Source organism: Artemia sp. Qi Xiang Cuo, chromosome 19 (genome assembly GCF_049724085.1).
Source record: "Artemia sp. Qi Xiang Cuo chromosome 19, ASM4972408v1, whole genome shotgun sequence".
Lineage (NCBI taxonomy): Eukaryota > Metazoa > Arthropoda > Branchiopoda > Anostraca > Artemiidae > Artemia > Artemia sp. Qi Xiang Cuo.
In genome coordinates this window covers 5,538,711-5,566,234 of record NC_142812.1, presented here as the reverse complement: position 1 = coordinate 5,566,234, position 27,524 = coordinate 5,538,711, and the positions used below count along the sequence as shown (strand labels likewise).

Below are 27,524 nucleotides of genomic sequence, written 5' to 3'. Positions count from 1 at the left end.
TGTTGTTTTATTCCGTGATATTTTTTCTTTATATGGTATTCATTCAAAAGGCGAGAATTTCTGTTAAATAAATAATTATTAAATTTTTTTCGTTCAATTGAAAACGAGGATTTATGTTAAATAATTAATTTTTATAACTTCTAAAATAGCTTTACGTGGTTTGAGGGGCTCCGTCGCTTTCTTCAGTGTGATTTTTTCTTTACATGGTGGTAGTTAAAAAACAGAGGATTTCTGTTAAATAAATAATTGCTATACAGTTTAAAATATCTTTACGGGGTGTGAGGGACTCCGTTGTTTTATTCCGTTTGTTTTTTTCTTTACAGGGTGTTCGTTCCAAAAGCTAGGATTACTGTTAAATAAATAATTGTTATAACTTTTAAAATAGCTTTACAGGGTTTGAGGGACTCTGTTGGTTTATTCGGTGTGATTTTTTCTTTACATGGTTTTCATTCAAAAAGCGAGGATTTCTGTTAAATAACTAATTCTTATATTTTTTCCGTTCAATTTAAAGTGAGGATTTCTGTTAAATAAATAGTTCTTATATCTTTTAAAATATCTTTACGGGGTTTTAGGGACTCTATTGTTTTATTCCGTGCGATTTTTTTATTTACTTGGTGTTCATTAAAAAAGCGAGGATTTCTGTTAAATAAATAATTCTTATAACTTTTAAAATAGCTTTACGGGGGTTTGAGAGACTCTGTGTAAATATTTATCGGGATTTTATTTCTTCTGTTCAATTATTTTCAGTGTAAGCCAATATAATTACAACATTATTTTATTCTAACTTAACTTGTAGGAATAGAGTTTCGGTTACTATTGAGTCTTACATGCCTGAAATCATGAATTAGAATGTTTAATTAGCTGTTTGGGTTTTCAGACATAGTTTTTTAGATGTTCATGGGTGTTAGGTTCCCGGAGGGTTTTATGACTCCTCCCTCCAATGAATTCAGATGGTTTTAGGACTCATCCCCCTATCCATAACTCCATTCAACCTTGAGCGAAGATATAAAAGTTTGATGAAGTATTTTTCTACTTAACAACTACATTAATAACTTCCAAGATGATAGGACTGTATGACACAGAATTTATCAGTTATCGAGAGTTCAATGACTCCTCCCCGCAATGACTTCCAGGGGTTTTATGACTCCTCCCGACAATGAATTCAGATGGTTTTAGGACTCATCCCCCTAGCCATAACTCCATTCAACCTTGAGCGAAGATATAAAAGTTTGATGAAGTATTTTTCTACTTAACAACTACATTAATAACTTCCAAGATGATAGGACTGTATGACACTGAATTTATCAGCTGAAAAAATCATCTTGTGGTGTTATATTTGAATGTGCATTTTTATTATTGTCTATGGAACTCGAAGAAATTGACTGTTATCATTGGATAGTGAACTATAACATGTTTGAGTATGATAAAAGCTTGTGGAGTACTACATTACGTCATATAACCAGACTGGGATTTTACGATAGAGTAATTACACCACTTAATAATGCTGGTCGGGAACTGAGAAATGTTCAGGAGGAAGTCAGTGAAATTTCTAGCTTTTTTGGGGTTGAAGCGCTCTCTAAGTAAAGGGCAATTTACCTACCGATAAAGTTTTAATTCAAAAGTGTGACCCTAGGATTCCACTTTTCAATCTAGAAGAGTTTAAGTGTCCTAAATTTGAAGGGGGTTATCACCGTCCTGAAGACGAGGTTAGGTTCTTTGCACAGGGGATACCTAAGAACATACCTGATCGTGATAAACCCATAAGACATGTTAAAAACTATTCTATATCATGGGACCATCATTTATGGATGTTTAAGAGTGAACTCTAAGTACTATTTTTATGTAAAACATTTGTTGTTGTTGTTTTTTTCTCAAAAGAAAATCTGTTAATACGTTTAAGCAATAAATATCTTTAAGCTTAACCCGTCTTTATTCTTTAGAATAGTTCTATTGTAAGCAAGTAACAAACTCTTTCCTGAAGTCACCTCTTGGATACACAATGCAGAAACTTCATTTTAGAAACTATGAAAAAATTGTAAGTAAGTAAGTAACAAATTCTCTCTTGAAGTCACCTCTTGGGTACACAATACATAAATTTTCATTAAAGAAATTATGAAAAAATTGTAAGTAAGTAGCAAATTCTTTCTTGAATTCACCTGCTGGATAAACAAAGACATTTCGTTCACGAAATTATGACAAAATTCTAGGTAAGTAACAAACTCTTTATTGTTTACATGACTTAGACACACGATGTAGAAATTTATTTCAAGAAATTAGGAAAAAATTCTCAGTAAGTAACAATTTCTTTCTTGAAGTCATCTCTTGGATACACAATACTGAAATTTCATTCAAGAAATTATGAAAATATTTGTAAGTAAGTAACAAACTCCTTATTAATTTCACCTCTTGGATATACCGTACAGATACTTCATTCTAGAAATTATGAAAAAATCACAAGCAAGTAACTTTTTTTTTTCTCTTTATCACAAACAAATTTAACTTAGCTAAACGATGTAGGAATTTAATTCAAGAAATTATTAAAAAATTCTCAGCAAGTAACAATTTCTTTCTTGAAGTCAACTCTTGGATACACAATACGGAAATTTCGTTACTGAGGGCTTTTTGAACCAATACCATCTAAAGAAAACATCACACGGAATAAAACAACAGAGTCCCTCAAACCCCGAAAAGCTATTTTAAAAGGTATAACAATTATTTATTTAACAGAAATCCTAGCTTTTTGAACGAACACCATGTAAAGAAAAAATATAAGAATTATTTATTTAACAGAAATCCTCGCTTTTTGAACGAACACCATGTAAAGAAAAAATCACACGGAATAAAACAACAGAGTCCCTCAAACCCCCGTAAAGCTATTTTAAAAGGTATAACAATTATTTATTTAACAGAAATCCTCGCTTTCAATTGAACGGAAAAAATATAAGAATTATTTATTTAACATAAATCCTCGCTTTTTGAACGAATACCATGTAAAGAAAAAATCACACGGAATAAAACAACAGAGTCCCTCAAACCCCGAAAAGCTATTTTAAAAGGTATAACAATTATTTATTTAACAGAAATCCTCGCTTTTTGAATGAACACCATGTAAAGAAAAAATCACACGGAATAAGACAACAGACTCCCTCAAACCCCGTAAGGCTATTTTAAAAGGTATAACAATTATTTATTTAACAGAAATCCTCGCTTTCAATTTAACGGAAAAAATATAATAATTATTTATTTAACAGAAATCCTCTCTTTTTGAACGAACACCATTCAAAGAAAAAATAACAATGAATAAAAAGAACTAGAACATCAAACCCATTAAATATATTTTAATATGTATAAATATTATTTATTTAACAGAAATACTCGCTTTAAATTGAAAGAAAAAAATATAATAATTATTTATTTAACAGAAATCCTCGCTTTTTGCACGAACACCATGTACAGAAAAATACATTCCCGATTCGTCGTTAGGCATTTTTCAGATTTATAACAAATTACCTGATTTAACAGCTCCTTCGAGCTTCCAAAATTAACCCCTCTCCTCCCTGCTTTCAGAAATGGGGGGGGACGAAGAGAACGTTAGATCCCATTTTAAATTGACAATAATTATCAATAATCTCTTTTGTATTATACAGATAATATATCTCATTACCCCTTTTTAAATATTAATCAAATAATTCTGATTATAATGTCAGATTTTTTGTTTACTTTTCAAAATGTTCGTATTTGGAACTCTGTCAGTTAACACTAAGCTGTAAATTGGGTAACCCTCTCGCAATAACAATCCAATTTTTTGTCTGCTTTTCAAAATGATCGTATTTGGAAATCTGTCATTTAACACTAAGAAGTAAATTGGGTAACCCTTTCGCAATAACAATAGGCTTAGCAGTGATTAAATCTCATTGTCGGCGATAATTCAATCAGATCAGAGTTGTGCAAATGGAAATACCTTTTCGCAAATTGAGTTAGCTTCTATTTCATAGACAAAATATTTGAATTCCTTTTATTCAAATCACCTATCAAGTTATCAAAAAATATATGAACTAGAAATCTGGTCTGTAAATTGTGTCAGAAAAACTTGTCCGTTAAAACTTTATTTTCAACTAATTCATCCGGTGTTTTTCACAAGCAATTCGTACTATCCTCGCTCGTCCAATTTGCGAATCTCATTATCGAATCACATATATACAAAAAATAATTGAATATATTAACAGCTAAACAAGACGCGCAAGTTTTCTAACACGGGTTTACCTTAAAAAGACATGTATATACCTTGAATTACAAATCTGGTAAATTGCGTCAGAACAACTTGTCCTTCATAACACGTTATGCAAAGCCCATCAAACCAGATTATACCCACCAGAAACCTGTCTGGTACGGGGGCGTCTTAGAATTCCATAGATAGTTACTACTTCTGGGGAAGGGCTGTATGTGGTATCAGGCGTATCTAGTTGCACTCAAATCACTTTCGACTATTAAAAACGGCACTAGCCCTTTGAATTTCCAATCGAGCCTGTTTTTAAGTTTCTACGACAACGCCTTCTATAAAAACCTCATATACCCCCAGGGCATAAATTGAAACCCTTGCCCCGAGGGTTGTGGGGGAGTTTCCTACTCAAAAACATATTTTCTATCTGGAAATCAACTACGCTGAACGAAATGGCTATCTAAAAATTTTGATTGGATGGGTTTGGCGGAATGATGGGCATGGGGGGATAGTTGCCCTCCAATCACTTTCCACTATTAAAAAGGGTACTATCCCTTTGAATTTCCAATCGAATGAGCCTGTTTTGAAGTTCTAAGACAAGTCCTTCTATAAAAACCTTAAATTCCCCCCAGGGTACAACTTAAAACCCTTACCCTGAGGGTTGTGAGGAGTGTCCTCCTCGAAAACATATTTTCTATCTGGAAATCAAGTATGCTGAAAAAATTTGCTATCTGAAAATTTTGATTGGATTTGTTTTGGGGGAATGATGGGCGTGGGGGGGGCTAGTTGCCCTCCAATCACTTTCGACTATTAGAACGGGGTATTAGCCCTTTGAATTTCCAATCGGATGAGCCTTTCTTGAAGTTTCTACGACAACACCTTCTATAAAAACCTTATATACCCCCAGGGCATAACTTAAAACCCTTGCCCCGAGGCTTTTAGGGAAGTGTCCTCCTCAAAAACATATTTTCTATCTGGAAATCAACTCCGCTAGACAAAACCACTATTTACACCTTTGGATTGACTATTTGTGGGGGAATAAGGGGTGCGGGGGGTGGCTAGTTGCCCTCCAATCACTTTCGACTATTAAATAGGGCACTAGCCCTTTGAATTTCCAATCGAATGAGCCTTTTTTGAAGTTTCTACGACAACGTCTTCTATAATAACCTTATATGTCCCAACGGCATAACTTAAAACCCTTGCCCCGAGGGTTGTGGGGGAGTGTCCTCCTCAAAAAGATATTTTCTATCGGGAAATCAACTACGCTGAACAAAATGGCTATATCAAAATTTTGATTCGATGTGTTTGGGGGAATGATGGGCGTGGGGGGGGCTAGTTGCCCTCCAATCACTTTCGACTATTAAAAAGGGCACTAGCCCCGTGGGTTGTGGGGGAGTGTCCTCCTCAAAAAGATATTTTCTATCTAGATATCAACTACGCTGAACAAAATGGTTATCTCAAAATTTTGATTGGACGTATTTGGGGGAATGATGGGCGGGGGGGGGGGGCTAGTTGCCCTCCAATCACTTTCGAATATTAAAAAGGGCACTAGCCACTCCAATTTCCAATCGAATGAGCCCTTTTCGATGTTTCTACGACGACTCCTTCGATACGAAGTGCCCGGGTATGGAGAAAAACAAAAACAACACATTGTGCCCACATCATTCTTTACTTAGGCAGCGCTTGCGCGCTGCCTATGATCTCAAATGCACTTCTTGAAATGGACCTCATGCATGCTTCAGCCTAGGATACCCTAAATTGAGAGAGATTCTGGGTAACAAAAATAATCAATGAATAGATCACTTAGTCTGAATAGCAATGGCTGTCGCAACAAAGAAAAAGACACAGATGATCTCCTTCAAATTAATGACGTACTATTTATCCAAGAGCATATGCTTTCTGGGATGAATATAAACTTCCTGAACAAATCCCGCTCGTAAGAAGTCTTTTTAGAGCCAGTGAAATCTACGCCAGGGCGTCCGTTCGGAGGCTTGACAATATACGCTAGGAAGGAACTTTTGGCTAAGCCAACAAATAGAAGCAGTAGTCTGTTGTGCGTCTCTTTTGAGGGAATTGAGTTCATCAACATATACATGCCAAAGACAACATTTGAAGTCTCTTGAGCTTCGTGGGTGTAAATAGCTAATTGCCAGGGACCTCAACTCTGACCCATACAAGGACCATATTCTATCCGATATTTTTATGAATTGCCTCTCAACTACTTTTAAGATTTAGCCAAAGTCCCTGGATTTTACATAAAGCGATACTAGTGGTCATATCTCCAATGCTGACCACGTACTTTCATGTGCATCTATTTTTAGTCTTCTGGTTACAATTTTCACAGACAATCCGACTAGTGACCATTCCGGACTTTCGTTTGAGATACAGCCAGCACCGAGCACTATTTACTCTTGTTCCAGAAAGTGGGTCTACAAGCAAAATTGGGAGAAATGCAATATTCCCCTTTACGTCGCCACAGTTGCTTCGGTCCTAAGTTGCATCAAAGTTCCATTTCATCTACTCTGCTCTGGCCCTTCCAATGTCTCAACCATGGTTGATTTTAACTCTTATCAATTAAAAAAACTTTTTCCAAAAAATAAGTTTTTCGAAGAAAAGTAAAGAACTCCAATAAACAAAAAATGAGCAAAAATAAAATCAAATAATCTACCAAGCTCTAAACTACCACAAATCAGCATCGATAAATAAATGAAACCCAAAACGAACATAAATTAAAATAAATAACCGAGTCAAACTCAAAACGAGTAGAAATTAACATAAGTTGGGCGCGAAACCTCCATGCCTTCCCAAGGCCAGAACAAAATTTGCACTTTACTGAAAAAATACAAATGATTGTGCATTGTCAGTTTAATATACATATACTGATATTTAGCAATCAAAATGTTAAAATTATTTGATTTATTAAAGTTATAAAAGGTAAAAACATTTATATATGATGCAGTAGGTTTTAGGCTTCTGCAGTGAGGCGATACCAAAACTCTTGTTTGCAGTTATTTTTATTCGATTCAAACTTGATTTGCATATTCTTTTTAAGTTTTACTTGTTTTAAGATTTATTTATTAATTTACATTAATGTATATTGTATGTGTGTTTGCATTGATTGTTTATTTAATTTCTGTTCGTTTTAAGTTTCATTTATACTTTAATAGCAGAATATTTGTTTTCGTTTTAAGCTTGATTTTCATTTTCAATCTAAGCATTACTCGCTTTAAGATCTATTTATTCATTTATATTATTACTTGTTGTATGTCTTTAGCTATGATTGTCTTTTATTTCTGTTCGTTTTGAGCTTCATTTATTCTTTAATAATAATTTCTGGTCGTTTTGAGTTTTAATTTTAACAGGTATTTGTCTCTGCTGAGCTCAAGTTTAAAAAGGCCTCTACTTTTCACTGAAAAACTTATTTTGCGGAAAGTTTTTTTTAATTAATTCTGAAAGGGGTCATTTCATCTGTCGCCAAAAAAGGAAAAGATCCAAACAAATGTAAATCTTATAGACCCATAACCGTCTCGTGCATCTTGAGCAAAGTGTTTGAAAATGTGATCTTCTCTGAGCTTGATACTGGACACTTTGGGGACAATCAGCTTGGATTCCAGAAAGGTCTCCGGTTCCCAGAGGCTCATCGCCTTCTTGCTAACGTACTTATAGACCCGGAAGGAAAAAAGTCGCCTCTGTATATGTGCTCTATTGATACATCGAAAGCATTCGATAGCATCAATCACATGCAAGCAATGAATGCTCTACTGCACAATGGGGTAAGTTTGAGTATAGTGAGTACTCTGAAATTTTGGTACGAAAATTCGACTGTGTTGGTCAAGTTGATAGGCAAAATTTCAGATCCTGTAAAAATCAGAAGAGGTGTGAGGCAAGGTAGCGTTCTAAGTCCTCTTATTTTCAAACATGCCATCTCCAAGATTCTGTGCCGCATCTCGCCCTCTCTCCTATTGCATGGCACTGACCTATCTTACTTGGCATACGCTGACGACGTCCTTCTGCTTAGTAGATCCAAAGAAGAGATATCTTGGTATAACGATTGCGGAAACAATTATTAAAACTAGACAAGCAATTGTTAAGCAAACAACTAAAGCCATTAAATGTGCTTATGCGTCTGTAGTGCCGAATCGCAGACGCTACTCCAGGAAATCTCTTACCTCGATTTATCGTTCAGTCTGCTCACCACACATAACCTACCTTGCTGGTGCATCCCACATGCTGTCAGTGAAAGACACTGAAAACATCAATAAGTGCTGCTATAAATTTGCAAAATTTTTACTGTACATACCCAAGCGTTATAGGAATTCCCGCCTTGAAAAATATGGTCTTAAGGAGCCAGCCAAACAATGGTCTCGCATTCGAAATAATTCAGTGCTAAAAGTTAATTTAGATTGACAACATTTCTCACCTGCATTTACTTGAGTGTCGTGAATTACACTGAGTGTTGTATCTTTATCTTTTTGAAGCTGGTTTCTTTTTCTTTTCTTTTTTCTTTTTGTAGTGCTCCACTATAATCTATTTTTGTAGCTGGTGGGTGAATAAATGTTATTATTATTATAATAATACACGGTTTGAACATCAGGAGTAGTTTGAAGTTTCTTGAATATCATTTTAAATTTGACTATAGGACCAGAGAAAGGGACTTGGATTCAAAGATCCCTATCCCTGTGTTCATACCTGAGAATGGGGTTGGAATTACAAACGATTTCTTCGTACAGTTCATAGCATATATACTTACTTTATTTTCAATTTCCTTAGCTAAAACGTCTAGCGAATTAAAATCACCTTGGTGGACTGTGATGAAAAAGTTGAGAGCCATGGCTAATTAATAAAAAAGCCAAGAGAGATAGTCTGAGTGACAGGCAAAGCTGGCATAGGCTCTTTTTCAGAATTGTATAAAAATGATGTCATTACACTTATTGATAGATAGTCTATCATCCATCCTGGGGAAGAACTAAGGTTGATAGGCATGGAGTAATGGTAATTCAAAAAGTATATCAGTTCTGTGAGCCATTTGAAGGCGACGGGAGACCGGAAATAAAAAGTTCTTTTTCCAAAATATGAATGATGAATTGTTGAAAATTTGGTGCTTTTATATGGCATAAGAAATATTGCATTCTAGGAAATATTTTCAGTGCTAATTGCTAAACGTCTAATTGTGACCTACTTTCTCCATATTCTCTATAGAACGTTTTCTGCTATTTATCAACTGTTTCGGCGAATAGCGGAAATATACTGTTATTTGGTTTAAGGGGAAAATGCAAGTTTTTGATAAACTGAATAGAGAGAGAAAAATAGAAAAAATATTTATTTAAAAAAAAAAAACAATAAAATATGTAGGATGGTAGATAGGATGCAAAGTGGTTACAACTTCTCTTCGCAATTGCTCAAAATTGAATTTGCGCCAAAAACAATTATTGTGTTCGGAAGAAGCCTAAAAAATAGGCATCGAGTGGTATGTGCACTTGAATCATAGGTCATATTTGTGAATAATTTCAACTGAAACTAAGAAGTGACATTAAAACGAGCGTACATTATTCCGTATAAATAAAAAAGATAGTAGAGATGCCCTAACATCTCCTGTTGCCCACCCCTGCTGCCACCTACAACTTTTTTTTAACACCAAATATGGGCATAGCCTCCCTAGGGAGAACATGTGGTTAATGGGGGCAATGACCTCTTTCTCCAGGTGTGTTTTTGGCACGCTCTCAGCGAATGTTATGATCCAGAAATAGTATTTGTTGTTGTTTCCGAGGCAAATGTCAAGGTCAATGTTGTTGTTGTTGTTGTAAGTGCACGCTCTCAGCGAATGTTATGATGTCAGGAAATAGTATTTGTTGTTGTTGTATGCTAGCGAAGAATGTTATGATCCATAAATAGTATTTGTTGTTGTTGTTCGAGGCAAATGTTATGAGTTTCCAGGAAACAGTTAGATCACGTGTTTCCTTCTCAGCCAATCAGAGGGCTTGCTTACATAACAATTTGACCTTGAGATTTCGTATATAACGGACATGCAATGTGATTAAATTATCAGAAAGTATTTTGACATAGTTGATAATTTTGATGAATTAGAAGCATTGGCAACCTCAATTTACCATGTAAGTTCCGTTTTTATTTTAAAAATAAAATTATTTTCCGTGGTCACCCTCCCGTATATTCAGGTAAATCCCCCCCCCCATACAATTCAAACATCACTATACAATCTTTATATTCGATAGAAAACATAAAAGGTGTTCTTTTACCCTCAAAGCCTAACCCCCCCCCCATTCATCATTATTTTTACAACCAAATTCTCGCAAAAAGAAATAATTATCCTTTCGTTAAATTCCTGTTTTTATTTTCAAATAATATTATTTTCCTTGGTCACCCTCCAGTATATTCAGGTAAATCCCCCCCCATACAATACAAACCTCACTATACAATCTTTATATTCGATAGAACACATAAAAGGTGTTCTTTTACCCTCAAAACCTACCCCCCCCCATCCAGCATTGTTTTTACAACCAAATTCTCGCAAAAAGAAATAATTATCCTTTCGAAAAATATAGCTTTTCCATATTGTAATCTTTTCTCTAACTGAGACTTCCGTCACTGTTGTTATTAAGCGTTCTGTTTTGACATAATGCTCCAGCGCGAAGCCTATAATTAGCTGTCACCCCTTTTCCGGTCTGTATACATTAGCTGGTTTTAGGCAATCGAGGTTTTCAGTGCTTTTACGTAATTCAGTGTTTGTCTGAAAATAGCGGTCAGCTAATTTTGTCTGCAAATTAGCCATAGACCTAGGGTGGGTTAATTTTCATAAATTTAGGGGAGGGGGCGTGAATCCGTGATTTTTGATGGGGAGGGGGTTAGCACTTTTAATAGTGACAAAATAGAAATGAAAAGATAATTGTTTCTTACTTCAGTGTCTAACCATTTCTCTTCGAAATTTAGCGATTTTAGCTATAACAATTTTCCTAAATTTAGGGGGGGGGGGGCGTGAATCTGGGATTTTTGTTGGGGAGGGGGTTAGCACTTTTATTAGTGACAAAATAGAAAATGAAAGATTGTTTTTATCATAATTGTTTTCGACTTCAGTGTCTAACCATTTCTCTTTGACATTTTAGCGATTTTAACTATAACAATTTTCCTAAATTTAGGGGAGGGGGGCGTGAATCCGTGATTTTTTGTTGGGGAGGGGGTTAGCGCTTTTATTAGTGACAAAATAGAAATGAAAGATTGTTTTTATAATAATTGTTTTCTACTTCGTTGTGCGAACCATTTCTCATTGACATTTTAGCGATTTTAACTATAGCATTTGAATAAAAGGTAGCAAGATATATTCGTTATTGATCTGGCATGCGCTTGAATAAAAAACTGAACGTTCGTATAATAATGCTTTGAGTTATTTCTGAGATAAGTTGAATTTATTATAATCAAACTATGATTTTCAGAGTTTAGGTTGCTTTCGACAAAGATTTCTCTTTACATACGGCAAATTTCCACATGGTGATTGATCCATGGACCTTCTAAATGTGATAGAAGCTATTACACCCTGCTTCAATCTCTTTTTACGTATTCAAACTGAATGTTCGTATAACAACGCTTTGAGTTATTCCTCAGAAAATTGACCCCTCCAAATATTTACTCAGAGGAGCGGGTGCTGAAATGTAAAACGTTACTTATTTGCCAATCATTTTCATAGTTTTCAAGTTGGGATCTTTGAACACACTCCCTCCTTCTCAGTTTATTCTATGAAAGTGAGCTGTATTTGTTAGAGTTTCAGAAACATTACATATTTATTTAATTTAAACACTTTTTTTTCAGATATAATAATGTTTGGTGTGATTGACACAAAATATATTGGTCTGAAATATTCCTCATCTGGCATTATTTTCGAAGCAGCTTTCTTACTCCTAGACAATCAACGACGTGAAATTCATTGCTATAAATGGAACATCAGATACAATATGTATAAGTACGAGAAAAACCGATGGAGTCCAACACTAAATTTTATAAATCGAAATGGCTTTTATGCTAAAACCATACGACCACATAATGAAAATGGCTATGAAATAAAACATGTACAAGAGGAAATTCAGGAAATATGCAGTTTTTTCGGTGTGCAAGCTGTTTATGTTAAGGGAAACGTGCCAACTGATAAACTCTTACTAGAAAAATGTGATAAAAACATAGAATAATTCAATTTAGAAGACTTCAAATGTGAGGAATACCTGCATTCAGTCCATGACCCAGAAGATGAAGTTAGATATTTCGCTCAATGGATACCGGAAAAGATACCTGACATGGAAAAATGCATCAGATATCCAAAGTCCTAAACTTGCTCCTCCTCATATAAAATGGATTAAGATTTTTTTTTTTAAATATGTCATTATTTTTTTTTCAAATGTTTTTAAATATGTTTAAGCAATAAATATCTTAAGCCTCAACCGTTTTATTCTTTAGAATAGTCTATCGCCATGAAAATTATACTTTCAGATTCAACATGTCAGGGAACACATTTTCAAGTTCAGCATGTTGGAGAACCCTAAATAGTCACCCCTAAAAGGTAAGTTAACCCTAAAAGGTTAAAGAATTTCCCTGAAATTACACTTTCAGATCCAACAGGTCAGGGTACAAACTTTCAGATTCAGCATGTAGGAGAACCCTAAATGCTCATCCTTAAAAAGGTAAGTTAACCCTAAAAGGTTAAAGAATTTCCCTGAAATTACACTTTCAGATCCAACATGTAGGAGAACCCTAAATGCTCATCCCTAAAAAAGGTAAGTTAACCCTAAACGCTTAAAGAATTTTTCTGAAATCACACTTTCAGATTCAGCATGTAGGAGAACCCTAAATGCTCATCCCTAAAAAAGGTAAGTTAACCCTAAACGCTTAAAAAATTTCTCTGAAATCACACTTTCAGGTTAGGTTAGGTAGGACCCCGACCCACACTACCACAACCCCGAAGTAACCCCCGGCCCCAAAGCCCCCCCGGGCCCCCCAAGACCCGCCCGCCCCCCCCAAAAATTTAAAAAAACAATTAAGAGCAACTTCATTCTTAATGTCCATCCTAAACCCGATTTAAAAGTTGAAGTACCCATACTTTTCATCCAAAACTATACATTATAGCTTTTGAATGCTCCAACACCAAGCAATACTTTTCAAATGGCATTTCAGAACAAGTTATTTTCTTAATATCCTTCCTAAACCCATTTTACAAGTTGAAGTACCCATACTTTTCACCCACAACTATACTTTACAGCTTTTGAATGCTCCAACACCAAGCAATACTTTTCAAATGGCATTTCAGAACAAGTTATTTTCTTAATGTCATTCCTAAACCCATTTTACAAGTTGAAGTTCCCATCCTTTTCACCCACAACTTTACTTTACATCTTTTTGAATGCTCCAACTCCAAGCAATACTTTTCAAAAGGCATTTCACAACCAGTTTCTTTCTTAATTCCTCTTCCAAACCCATTTTACAAGTTGAAGCACCCATCCTTTTCACATACAACATTACTTCACAGCTCTTGAAGGCCACAATACCAAGCAATACTTTTCAATGCATTTCACAACAATTTCTTTTCTTAATAACCCTCCTAAACCCATTTTACAAGTTGAAGCACCCATCCTTTTCAACCCACAACATTACTTTACAGCTTTTGAATGCCCCAACACATAGCAGTACTTTTCAAATGGCATTTCAGAACAAGTTATTTTCTTAATGTCCCTCCTAAACCCATTTAACATGTTGAAGTACCCACCCTTTTCACCCTCAACTTTACTATACTGCCTTTTTGAATGCTCCAACACCAAGCAATACTTTTCAAATGGCATTTCAGAACAAGTTATTTTCTTAATGTCCTTCCTAAACCCATTTTACAAGTTGAAGTTCCCATCCTTTTCACCCACAACTTTACTTTACAGCTTTTTGGATACCTCAACACCAAGAAATACCGTTCAAAAGGCATTTCAGAGCAAGTTCCTTTCTTAAAGCCCCTTCTAAACCCTTTTTACAACTTGAAGTACCCATCCGTTTCACCCACAACTTTACTTTACAGCTTTTTGGATACCTCAACACCAAGAAATACCTTTCAAATGGCATTTCAGAGCAAGTTCCTTTCTTAATGTCCCTTCTAAACCCATTTTCCAACTTGAAGCATTCATCCTTTTCACCCATAACTTTACTTTACAGCTTTTGAATGCTCCAACACCAAGCAAAACTTTTCAAAAGACATTTCAGAGCAAGTTCCTTTCTTAATGTCCCTTCTAAACCCATTTTCCAACTTGAAGTACCCATCCGTTTCACCACCCAACTTTACTTTACAGCTTTTTGGATATCTCAACACCAAGAAATACCTTTCAAAAGACATTTCAGAGCAATGTCCTTTCTTAATGTCCATTCTAAACCCATTTTCTAACTTGAAGTACCCATTCGTTTCACCCAAACCTTTAATTTACAGATTTTTGTAAACCTCAACACCAAGAAATACTTTTCAAAAGATATTTCAGAGCAAGTTCTTTTCTTAATGTCCCTTCTAAACCCATCTTACAAGTGGAAGTACCCATTCTTTTCAAACTAAAACTTTAATTTACAGCTTTTTGAATACCTCAACAGCAAGAAATACTTTTCAAAAGACATTTCAGAACAAGTTCCTTTCTTAATACCTCTTCTAAACCCATTTTAGAAGTTGAAGCATCAATCCTTTTCACCCCCCAACTTTACTTTAAACCTTTTTGGATGCCTCAACACCCTGAAATACCTTTCAAAAGGCATTTTAGAGCAGTTTTTCTTAATACCCCGCCTAAACCCATTTTACAAGTTGAAACGTCTATTCTTTTCACCCACAACTATACTTTACAGCTTTTAGCATACCTCAACACTAAGAAATACTTTTCAAAGACCATTTCAGAGCAAGTTACTTTCTTAATGTCTCTTCTAAACCCATTTTACAAGTTGAAGTACTTATCTTTTTCACCCAAAACTATACTTTACAGCTTTTAGGATACCTCAACACCAAGAAATACTTTTCAAAGACCATTTCAGAGCAAGTTACTTTCTTAATGTCTTTTCTAAACCAATTTTACAAGTTGAAGTACATATCTTGTAATCCAAAACTATACTTTACAGCTTTTAGGATACCTCAACATCAAGAAATACTTTTCAAAGACGTTTTCAGTAAATGTTACTTTTTTATTGTCCCTCCTAAACCCATTTTACAAGTTGAAGTACCCATCCTTTTCAACCCACAAATTTACTTTACAGCTTTTAGGATACCCCACCTCCAATAAATACTTTTCAATGGCTTTTCAGAACAATTCATTATTTTAATGCCCCTCCTAATCCAGTATTACAAGTTGAAGTACTTATCATGGACACCAACATCTAATATATAGCTTTGAGTATAACACTATGAACTGAAATACGTTCCAAAGAGCGTTTCAGAGCACTTCACTTTCTTAATGTCCCCTCCTAAAACCTTTTTTAAACTAGAATGACGTAATCTTATTGACACAAAGCTACTTCATAGATTTAAGGATACCTCAAAAACAAGAAATAATTTTAAAAGTCCATTTCAGAGCAAGTTACTTCTTAATGATCCTTCTAAACCCATTTTACAAGTTGAAGTACTTATCTTTTTCACCCAAAACTATACTTTACAGCTTTTAGGATACCTCAACACCAAGAAATACTTTTCAAAGACCATTTCAGAGCAAGTTACTTCTTAATGATCCTTCTAAACCCATTTTACAAGTTGAAGGACTTATCTTTTCACCCAAAACTATACTTTACAGCTTTAGATACCTCAACACCAAGAAATACTTTTCAAAGACCATTTCAGAGGAAGTTACTTTCTTAATGTCCCTCCTAAACCCATTTTACAAGTTGAAGTACTTATCTTTTTCATCCAAAACTAGTTAGGTTAGGTTAAGTTAGGTTAGGTTAGGTTAGCCTACGTACGCGCGCGTACGTAGGCTAACCTAGCCTAACCTAACTTAACCTAACCTAACTTAATCTAGTCTATCCTAACCTAACCATTCACATAACTTTTTGCCTGTCTTTCACCTAACCTAACCTAGGTGAAGCGTACGTAGGATAACCTAACCTAATCTAAACTAATTTAATCTATCCTGACCTAAGTATTTTCTTGGGGTTGAGGTATCCTAAAAGCTGTAAAGTAGAGTTCTGGGTGAGAAACATAAGTACTTCAAGTTGGAAAATGGTTGTAGGAGGGAACATTAAGAAAGTAACTTGCTCTGAAATGGTCTTTGAAAAGTATTTCTTGGTGTTGAGGTATCCCCAAAGCTGTAAAGTATAGTTGTGGATGAAAAGGATGGGTACTTCAAGTTGGAAAATGGGTTTAGAAGGGACATTAAGAAAGGAACTTGCTCTGAAATGCCTTTTGAAAGGTATTTCTTGGTGTTGAGGTATCCAAAAAGCTGTACAGGAAAGTTGTGGGTGAAACAGATGGGTACTTCAAGTAGGAAAATGGGTTTAGAAGGGACTTTAAGAAAGGAACTTGCTCTGAAATGCCTTTTGAAAAGTATTTCTTGGTGTTGAGGTATCCAAAAAGCTGTAAAGTAAAGTTGTGGATGATAAGGATGGGTACTTCAAGTTGGAAAATAGGTCTAGAAGAGACATTGAGAAAGGAACATTTTCTGAAATGCCATTTGAAAGGTATTTCTTGGCGTTGAGGTATCCAAAAAACTGTAAAGTATAGTTCCGGGTGAAACAGATGTGTACTTCAAGTTGTAAAAAGGGTTTAGAAGGGGCTTTAAGAAAGGAACCTGCTCTGAAATGCCTTTTGAAAAGTATTTCTTGGTGTTGAGGTATCCAAAAAGCTGTAAAGTAAAGTTGTGGGTGAAAAGGATGAATGCTTCAACTTGTAAAATGGGTTTAGAAGGGGCATTAAGAAAGAAACTGGTTGTGAAATGCCTTTTGAAAAGTATTGCTTGGAGTTGAGGTATCCAAAAAGCTGTAAAGTAAAGTTGTGGGTGAAAAGGATGGTAACTTCAACTTGTAAAATGGGTTTAGGAAGGACATTAAGAAAATAACTTGTTCTGAAATGCCATTTGAAAAGTGTTGCTTGGTGTTGGATCATTCAAAAAGGCAGTATAGTAAAGTTGAGGGTGAAAGGGTGGGTACTTCAACTAAAATGGGTTTAGGAGGGAAATTAAGAGAATAACTTGTTCTGAAATGCCATTTGAAAAGTATTGATATGTGTTGGGGCATTCAAAAGCTGTAAAGTAATGTTGTGGGTTGAAAAGGATGGGTACTTCAACTTGTAAAATGGGTTTAGGAGGGACATTAAGAAAAGAACTTGTGAAATGCATTGAAAAGTATTGCTTGGTGTTGTGGCCTTCAAGAGCTGTGAAGTAATGTTGTGTGTGAAAAGGATGGGTACTTCAATTTGTAAAATGGGCTTAGAAGGGACATTAAGAAAAGGAACTGGTTGTGAAATGCCTTTTGAAAAGTATTGCTTGGAGTTGGAGCATTCAAAAAGCTGTAAAGTAAAGTTGTGGTGAAAAGGATGGGAACTTCAACTTGTAAAATGGGTTTAGGAATGACATTAAGAAAATAACTTGTTCTGAAATGCCATTTGAAAAGTATTGCTTGGTGATGGAGCATTCAAAAGCTGTAAAGTAAAGTTGTGGGTGAAAAGTATGGGTACTTCAACTTGTAACATGGGTTTAGGAAGGATATTAAGAAAATAACTTGTTCTGAAATGCCATTTGGAAAGTATTGCTTGGTGTTGGAGCATTCAAAAGCTGTAATGTATAGTTTTGGATGAAAAGTATGGGTACTTCAACTTGTAAAATGGGTTTAGGAAGGACATTAAGAAGGAACTTGCTCTGAAATGTCTTTTGAAAAGTATTGCGGGGTCCGGAGGGTCTTTGGGGGCCAGGGGGCTTTGGAGCCGGGGGTTACTTCGGGGTAGTGGTAGTGTGGGTCGGGGTCCTACCTAACCTAACCTGAAAGTGTGATTTCAGAGAAATTCTTTAAGCGTTTAGGGTTAACTTACCTTTTTTAGGGATGAGCATTTAGGGTTCTCCTACATGCTGAATCTGGAAGTGTGATTTCAGAGAAATTCTTTAAGCGTTTAGGGTTAACTTACCTTTTTTAGGGATGAGCATTTAGGGTTCTCCTACATGTTGGATCTGAAAGTGTAATTTCAGGGAAATTCTTTAACCTTTTAGGGTTAACTTACCTTTTTAAGGATGAGCATTTAGGGTTCTCCTACATGCTGAACCTGAAAGTTTGTACCCTGACCTGTTGGATCTGAAAGTGTAATTTCAGGGAAATTCTTTAACCTTTTAGGGTTAACTTACCTTTTTAGGGGTGACTATTTAGGGTTCTCCAACATGCTGAACTTGAAAGTGTGTTCCCTGACATGTTGAATCTGAAAGTATAATTTTCATGACGATAGACTATTCTAAAGAATAAAACGGTTGAGGCTTAAGATATTTATTGCATAAACACATTTAAAAAAATTTTAAAAAAAATAATGACATATTTAAAAAAAAAAGAAGCTTAATCCATTTGATATGAGGAGGAGCAAGTTTAGGACTTTGGATATCTGATGCATTTTTCCATGTCAGGTATCTTTTCCGGTATCCATTGAGCGAAATATCTAACTTCATCTTCCGGGTCATGTACTGAATGCAGGTAATTCTCACATTTGAAGTCTTCTAAATTGAATAAAGCTATGTTTTTATCACATTTTTCTAGTAAGAGTTTATCAGTTGGCACGTTTTCCTTAACATAAACAGCTTGCACAACGAAAAAACTGCATATTTCCTGAATTTCCTCTTGTACAGGTTTTATTTCAGAGCCATTTTCATTATGTGGTCGTATGGTTTTAGCGTAAAAGCCATTTCGATTTATAAAATTTAGTGTTGGACTTCATCGGTTTTTCTCGTACTTATACATATTGTATCTGATGTTCCATTTATAGCAATGAATTTCACGTCGTTGATTGTCTAGGAGTAAGAAAGCTGCTTCGAAAATAATGCCAGATGAGGAATATTTCAGACCAATATATTCTGTGTCAATCACACCAAACATTATTATATCTAAAAAAAAAGTGTTTAAATTAAATAAATATGTAATGTTTCTGAAACTCTAACAAATACAGCTCACTTTCATAGAATAAACTGAGAAGGAGGGAGTGTGTTTAAAGATCCCAACTTGAAAACTGTGAAAATGATTGGCAAATAAGTAACGTTTTACATTTCAGCACCCGCTCCTCTGAGTAAATATTTGGAGGGGTCAATTTTCTGAGGAATAACTCCAAGCATTGTTATACGAACATTCAGTTTGAATACGTAAAAAGAGATTGAAGCAGGGTGTAGTAGCTTCTATCATATTTAGAAGGGCCATGGATCAATCACCATGTGGAAATTTGCCGTATGTAAAGAGAAATCTTTGTCGAAAGCAACCTAAACTCTGAAAATCATAGTTTGATTATAATAAATTCAACTTTTCTCAGAAATAACTCAAAGCATTATTATACGAACGTTCAGTTTTTTATTCAAGCGCATGCCAGATCAATAACGAATATATCTTACTACCTTTTATTCAAATGCTATAGTTAAAATCGCTAAAATGTCAATGAGAAATGGTTCGCACAACGAAGTAGAAAACAATTATTATAAAAACAATCTTTCATTTCTATTTTGTCACTAATAAAAGCGCTAACCCCCTCCCCAACAAAAAATCACGGATTCACGCCCCCCTTCCCTAAATTTAGGAAAATTGTTATAGTTAAAATCGCTAAAATGTCAAAGAGAAATGGTTAGACACTGAAGTCGAAAACAATTATGATAAAAACAATCTTTCATTTTCTATTTTGTCACTAATAAAAGCGCTAACCCCCTCCCCAACAAAAATCCCCGATTCACGCCCCCCCCCCTAAACTTAGGAAAATTGTTATAGCTAAAATCGCTAAATTTCGAAGAGAAATGGTTAGACACTGAAGTAAGAAACAATTATCTTTTCATTTCTATTTTGTCACTATTAAAAGTGCTAACCCCCTCCCCATCAAAAATAACGGATTCACGCCCCCTCCTCTAAATTTATGAAAATAAACCCACCCTAGGTCTATCGCTAATTTGTAGACAAAATTAGCTGACCGCTATTTTCAGACAAACACTGAATTACGTAAAAGCACTGAAAACCTCGATTGCCTAAAACCAGCTAATGTATACAGACAGGAAAAGGGGTGACAGCGAATTATAGGCTTCGCACTGGAGCATTATGTCAAAACAGAACGCTTAATAACAACAGTGACGGAAGTCTCAGTTAGAGGAAAGATTACAATATGGAAAAGCTATATTTTTCGAAAGGATAATTATTTCTTTTTGCGAGAATTTGGCTGTAAAAACAATGTTGGATGGGGGGGGGTAGGTTTTGAGGGTAAAAGAACACCTTTTATGTTTTCCATCGAGTATAAAGATTGTATAGTGATGTTTGTATTGTATGGGGGGGGGGGATTTACCTGAATATACTGGAGGGTGACCAAGGAAAATAATTTTATTTGAAAATAAAAACAGGAATTTAACGAAAGGATAATTAATTCTTTTTGCAAGAATTTGGTTGTAAAAACAATGATAGATGGGGGGGGTTAGGTTTTGAGGGTAAAAGAACACCTTTTATGTTTTCTATAGAATATAAAGATTGTATAGTGATGTTTGTATTGTATGGGGGGGGGATTTACCTGAATATACTGGAGGGTGACCACGGAAAATAATTTTATTTTGAAAATAAAAACGGAACTTACATGGTAAATTGAGGTTGCCAAGGCTTCTAATTCATCAAATTTATCAACTGTGTCAAAATACTTTCTGATAATTTAATCACATTGCATGTCCGTTATATACGAAATCCCAAGGTCAAATTGTTATGTAAGCAAGCCCTCTGATTGGCTGAGAAGGAAACACGTGATCTAACTGTTTCCTGGAAACTCATAACATTCGCCTCGAGCAAATCAACAAATACTATTTCTGGATCATAACATTCTTCGCTAGCATACAACAACAACAAATACTATTTCCTGATATCATAACATCCGCTGAGAGCGTGCACTTACAACAACAACACCAACATCGACTTTGAAATTTTCCTCGGAAACAACACAAAATACTATTTCTGGATCATAACAGTCACTAAGACCGTGCCAAAAACACACCTGGAGAAAGAGGTCATTGCACCCATTAACTACATGTTCTCTCTAGTAAGGCTATGCCCATATATGGTGTTAAAAAAAAGTTGTAGGTGGCAGCAGGGGTGGGCAACAGGAGATATTAGGGCATCTCTACTAAAGATCATGGCAGCGCTGTTTCTGCATTAAATTTTAATCAAAAACGAACAAAGATAAATTCGAAATAGTCTTTTACCATGATATCAATGAATTTTACTACACAATTTAAATTATCTGAAACACTCAAGAGAGCTTAATTTTCAGTAAATGGCTAGTTTTTCAGAATTCTACAAATATAAAGAGCAAACCACGGCCCATAGTAACCAAAAGTTTCAAAAAGTGCTGAAAGTTTAAAGTTTAAAAAAACAAGTTTTTTTAACTGAAAGTAAGGAGCGACATTAAAACTTAAAACGAACAGAAATTATTCCGTATATGAAAGGGGCTGTCCCTCCTCAACGCCTCGCTCTTTACGCTGAAGTTTTTTATTGTTCTAAAAAATAGAGTTGTGAGAAAGATTCAAACTTTAGCGTAAGGACCGAGGCGTTGAGAAGGGGACAGCCCCTTTCATATACGGAATAATTGCTAGACGTAAATAATTTCTTAGACCACACTGCATTTCCATTTAAAAAAAAAATTTTAAACAAGAAAAAAGGGTTTAAATTTTATATAAAACAGTGTAATACAAAACAATTAATTAACCACAAAAACCCTGAATATTTCGGCCTCACGTCCGGGAGCCTTTCTCAATGGAAAAAAAAATATAAAATGAAACAGAAAAAAAATTTTCTTTTTAAAAAAAAACTTAACTTACATCAAAATAAAACATACTGAACACATAAAGAGAAAGAAAAAAAACAAAAGAAAAAAATATAAATAAACAAGAAACAAAACTCACATATTAAATAAACACTTCCATGCACTGAATGTCAATAATGATTCAACTCGCCAGAATTTATATACTGTGAGGAGGCGAGTTGAATCATTATTGACATTCAGTGCATGGAAGTGTTTATTTAATATATTTCAATTTATATACTGTGAGGAGGCGAGTTGAATTATTATTGACATTCAGTGCATGGAAGTGTTTATTTAATATATTTCAATTTATATACTGTGAGGAGGCGAGTTGAATCATTATTGACATTCAGTGCATGGAAGTGTTTATTTAATATATTTCAATTTATATACTGTGAGGAGGCGAGTTGAATCATTATAGACATTCTGTGCATGGAAGTGTTTATTTAATATATTTCAATTTATATACTGTGAGGAGGCGATTTGAATCATTATAGACATTCAGTGCATGGAAGTGTTTATTTAATATGTGATTTTTGTTTCTTATTTATTTATATTTTTTCTTTTGTTTTTTTCTTTCTCTTTATGTGTTTAGTATGTTTTATTTTGATGTAAGTTAAGTTTTTTTTTAAAAAGAAAATTTTTTTTTTGTTTCATTTTACATTTTTTTTTTACGTTGAGAAAGGCTCCCGGACGTGGGGCCGAAATATTCGGAGTATTTGTGTATAATTAATTGTTTTATATTTCACTGCTTTATAGAAAATTAAAACCCGTTTTTCTTGTTTAAAATTTTTTTTTTTTGAATAATTGCTGTTCGTTTTAAGTTTTAATGTCGCTCCTTACTTTCAGTTTAAAAAAAAACTTGTTTTTTCTATTTAATTTGTGAACGTTTTTAAATTAATGCAGGTTTTGGTTTGATTTTGGCTCACCATACATGAATAATTAAAACGAAATTGCATATTAATTTTACTCTTTTTTGGTTAAATGGCTTTCTCGAAAGTTGTTTGATTTTATTTACGAACGTTTTTGTTAGTAATAAATATACTTAACTTACGAATTAACTTACGTAACGAACTTCTGCATTCGTATATTTTATTACGTATATTAGGGGGAGGGGGTTTGCCGCCCTAGTCAATACCTTGCTCTTTACTTTAAAGTTCGAATTTTTTTTCCAATTCTTTAAGAATGACCCCTTAATCACAAAGGCCGTAATTAGAATAAATAGCTCTTATGAAAGTACTAAAAAAACTGTTGCGTACAGAGCGAGGTATTGACTTGGGGGCGAACCCAATCAAATATGTAATAGTATCTATTCGTTTTAAGTTTTGATGTTGAAAAGTTTTCAACTGAAAACTTGTTTTTTTTTATCTAATTTCTGATCGTTTTTTTTATATAATGCTGGGAAATCTGGCACCCCCTTCATAGCAATATCCCTTTCCCCATGAAAACCTCCTCCGTGAAAAGATCCTCCCATGGAACCCCCGACCCTCCCCCACTAACAGAAAAAAATACTCCCTGAAAACGTCTGTATACTTCCCAATAACCAATACTACGCTATATGTAAACATTGGGCAAAGTTCATAACTTGCAGCCCTTCCCCCGGGGACTGTTGGGGATTAAGTCATCCTCAAAGACATATTTATTATATTTTTCGACCCTGCTGAACAAAATGGCTATCTCAAAATTTTGATTGGGTGACTTTGGAAAAAAATGAGCGTGGGAGGGGCAAGTTGCCCTCCAATTTTTTGGTCACCTAAAAAGGGAACTAGAACTTTTAATTTACGTTTGAATGAGTCCTCCCACGATATTTTAGGACCACTGGGTCAATACGATAACCCCTGGCAAAAAAAAAAAAAAAAAAAAAAACAAATAACACCGTATCCGTGATCTTTCTTCTGGCATAGGATACAAAATTCCAAATTTTTGCAGATAGGAGCTAGAAACCTCTACAGTCAGGTTCTCTGATACGCTGAATCTAATGATGTGATTTTCATTAAGGTTCTATGACTTTTAGGGGGTTTTCTTCTTTTTTCGAAAATAAGGCAAATTTTCTCAGGCGCGTAACTTTTGATGGGTAAGACTAAACTTGATGAAACTTATATATTTGAAATCAGCATAAAAATTTGATTCTTTTTATGTATCTATTGGTAGTCAAAATTCCTTTTTTAGAGTTTCAGTTACTATTGAACCGGGTCGCTCCTTTCATTAGAAAGACTAATTTAAAAGTACTTTGTGTTTCCTTTTAAGATGGTACATTTTATATAATTTGCCCCCCCCCCCCCGCTCACCTCCTTTTTTTAGTATGTTTACTGTGACAAATTGTTCGATGTAAATATATCAAAGGTTGACATGGGTTTAGTATAAAGTTAGTTTTAGCCATAAATGCCAATTGTGCTATTCTTTTAAGTTAAAAAATGATTGCAATATATGGAAATTAAAAAAGCAGGCCGTAAAATTACAAAACCAGGCCATAAAACTAAATCTCTTAAGGGTGGTCAAAACTCTATCATAACCAGATGGTCCTGCTAGGCCCATCTGGTTATCTTACAACGTGCAAATGCCGCATTCTTCAACAAGCCGCCTTTTTACTAAAATATATACAGGGAGGCTTAGTTTTGAAACGCTGGCCCTGGATGCGAATTTTTGGCTTTCTTAACTTTTTGATTGAAATGACCAACTTGAAATTTCATCCTTTGGGTGGTGGGGACCTTGGGCACGGGCAAGGGGGATGGGGGGCCATGACCCCCCTGGAAATTTGGAACTATAAAGTAATTATAAGGAAACCAAAGGAAAGAGAGCAGATTAGGGAAAAACATTTAAAAAATGTTTGTTGCTCCATTGTTGGCTACCTGCCAATAGATTTTGACCCATAATAAGGAAAAATATAAGTTCTAATTTGGGAATGAGTAACCCCAAACCAGTTTCCCATAAACATTTTTCCTATATGATTTGGTTGGAGCAAAAAAAAAAATCAGATTATTCATAGTAATGAATGGTAAGTAAATAACGATCCTTGTCAATAACGAAAACGAAAGTATAAGAGCCTAACTATTGATAACATTCAGTCAAAGAATCAACGCTTTTTGATTATTATTATTACGTATTTGATTATTATTAATTAGTGCGGGTATTAGAACACAAGAAAGTTCGTATAGTATAATTATAGAAAACACAAGGAAAACAACTTAATAAGGGGCGATTTCGGTAAGAATATGCCGTCAACTTTTGCTTGCATTGCAAGAGTACCTATGAGCTGATGTATGAAGCCACTCTGTAATCACAAATGTTTCCCCTGAACGGACTGCTAAGAATTTCTGTATTTTCTCTCTAAATGGATACGTTTTTTATGTTTTATTATAAATTTTTTGTTTCTAGGAGTGATTGTATTTATCTATTTGTCACTGAAAAAGATTCCAAAGCCCCATAATTAAGAATTTTCGATTTTTTTGTCATAATTTTTTTTTTTGGGGGGGGGGGGGTGTCGAACCGGGTAACCCCCCTGGATACGGCCTTGGTGGGACGGTTTGAAATCTCCTCCCCTAGGTACGCACGTTTTGCGTACATTTTGAAAAATCAGACCATTTTTATATTTTAATTAGAAACAATCATAAAAGCTAAAATTGGTACTTTTGTCTTATAGCCACCACACTCAAGATCTTGTATCACGACGACGTAACAATAACCGGCTTTTATAGCCTCTATACCAGACAGTATTAGGTTCATTTTGGTGGAAAACTACATTGTAGCTATATTTTAATCAAATATTTAGTTGGTATTTTGGTTAGGTTAGGTTAGTTTGGGTTACGTATTTAATACAATGCGGTCTGGGAGGCCACCCTTACATAATTCTTTGTTATAGTTTTCATAATTGTGTTGATAAAGTATTATATTTTCATCATATTTTGTTTTATTTCATTAGCATTGACCAAACTTCACTCAGAAGCGGATCCAGGATTTTTTTAGGGGGGAGTGCAAAAAAAGTTGATCCGATAAACTTGCGTTAGGAGCAAGATTGATTAACGCAATATTGCGTTAATTAAGTAGATTACACTGCTTTAGACTATGTTAGGGGGGCGCGGTCCCCTCGCCCCCTGGATCCGCCACTGACTTCACTTCTCGGCAGAACTCGAGTGTGGTGGCTATAAGACACAAATACCCAAATATATTTTTAACTTTAGGTATGCAGAGTGGGCAATAGCCCCTTGTTACGTTTTTGTCTACGCAAAATTCATCAGGTAGATCCGAGGAAACCTACGCCACTCCGCCCAGAATTGTGACCAAGAAATGTCTATGATCATTTTCATCATCGTTGCATCAAATAATGACAAAATGGTACTATCCCATTATCGGGGCCTCTCGGACTAGGCAATGATAAAACCCGTTTCTGACGTCTTAACTATTATAGAGAAGGCAATGATAGCAAGGTTTTCATTGCGTATACGATATTGAACTGTGGGTTTTTGGGGTTTAGGGGGGAGGTACCTAGGTTAGATTGTGTATTTAATATATGCAATGCTTTATCCCCCCTAATGTGCAAATATATACCTCAAATTTGTTTCTAAACTATTCCAGATAATGGAATAGTACCGACAAAATCTTACCGCACGGTTTTGTATCCATTAGCAAAAACGATTTCACGTGATTCAGACTCTTCTTTTAGTTCACAAACACTTGGATTCAAAACTTTCGTCTTTCCAAATTCACATAATTCGACTCTGTTGGTTGGCAAAATTCCAAGAACTGATTACTTCTGTCAAAGAAATATGACCAAGAGAATTCAAAGTCCAAATTCCCGTCTGGCATAATCCTTTCTTCCAAGATTTATTGCGTTCAATTGACCAATTCTGTTTGCATAACTGGGAGAATCTTTTTTCACATTTCATCTTTGAACTGTTGATTGGGCTTTAATATGAATACCCAACAAACGCTTGCCATTGGGATTGTTCATTTCTAATGCAGATTTAGTTTTGTAAGTGATGGATATCAGTGGCATGTAAGACCTCTACGTCAGGGACGTACATTGGGGGAGCCTCGGAAAGTGTCCCCTCCGCTCGAATCCAATTTCTTAAACTGCTGGGCATTTTTTTTCAAGTTATCAAATATAATTGTGTTTATCATTGAACCTTTTTAAAAAAAAAATCGTGGTAAGTTCATGCTCTATATTGTGTGGATAATTTGACTTTGAGAAAACATTCTTTAGATTTTTTTGCCTTGACTATCCTGGAAAACGCTGTACAAGATTTGTTATTATTTTGTTCACGCAGAGGTTTAGGGGGTTTGACCCCCCCCCCCAAAAAAAAAGAATAAAATATT

The 27,524-nt window shown here is 34.9% G+C and overlaps 1 protein-coding gene across 1 annotated transcript in view; it reads right to left on the bottom strand.

Moving 5' to 3' along the window:
* Window positions 1-26,960, bottom strand: part of LOC148940428 (ankyrin repeat domain-containing protein 12) — a 118,002-nt gene extending 91,042 nt beyond the window's left edge. The window contains exon 1 of the mRNA XM_089104768.1: window positions 26,813-26,960. Coding sequence (XP_088960894.1) covers window positions 26,813-26,831 — 19 coding nt within the window. The 5' untranslated portion in view covers window positions 26,832-26,960. The remainder of the gene's footprint in view (window positions 1-26,812) is intronic.
* Between the last annotated feature and the right edge of the window lie 564 nt (window positions 26,961-27,524).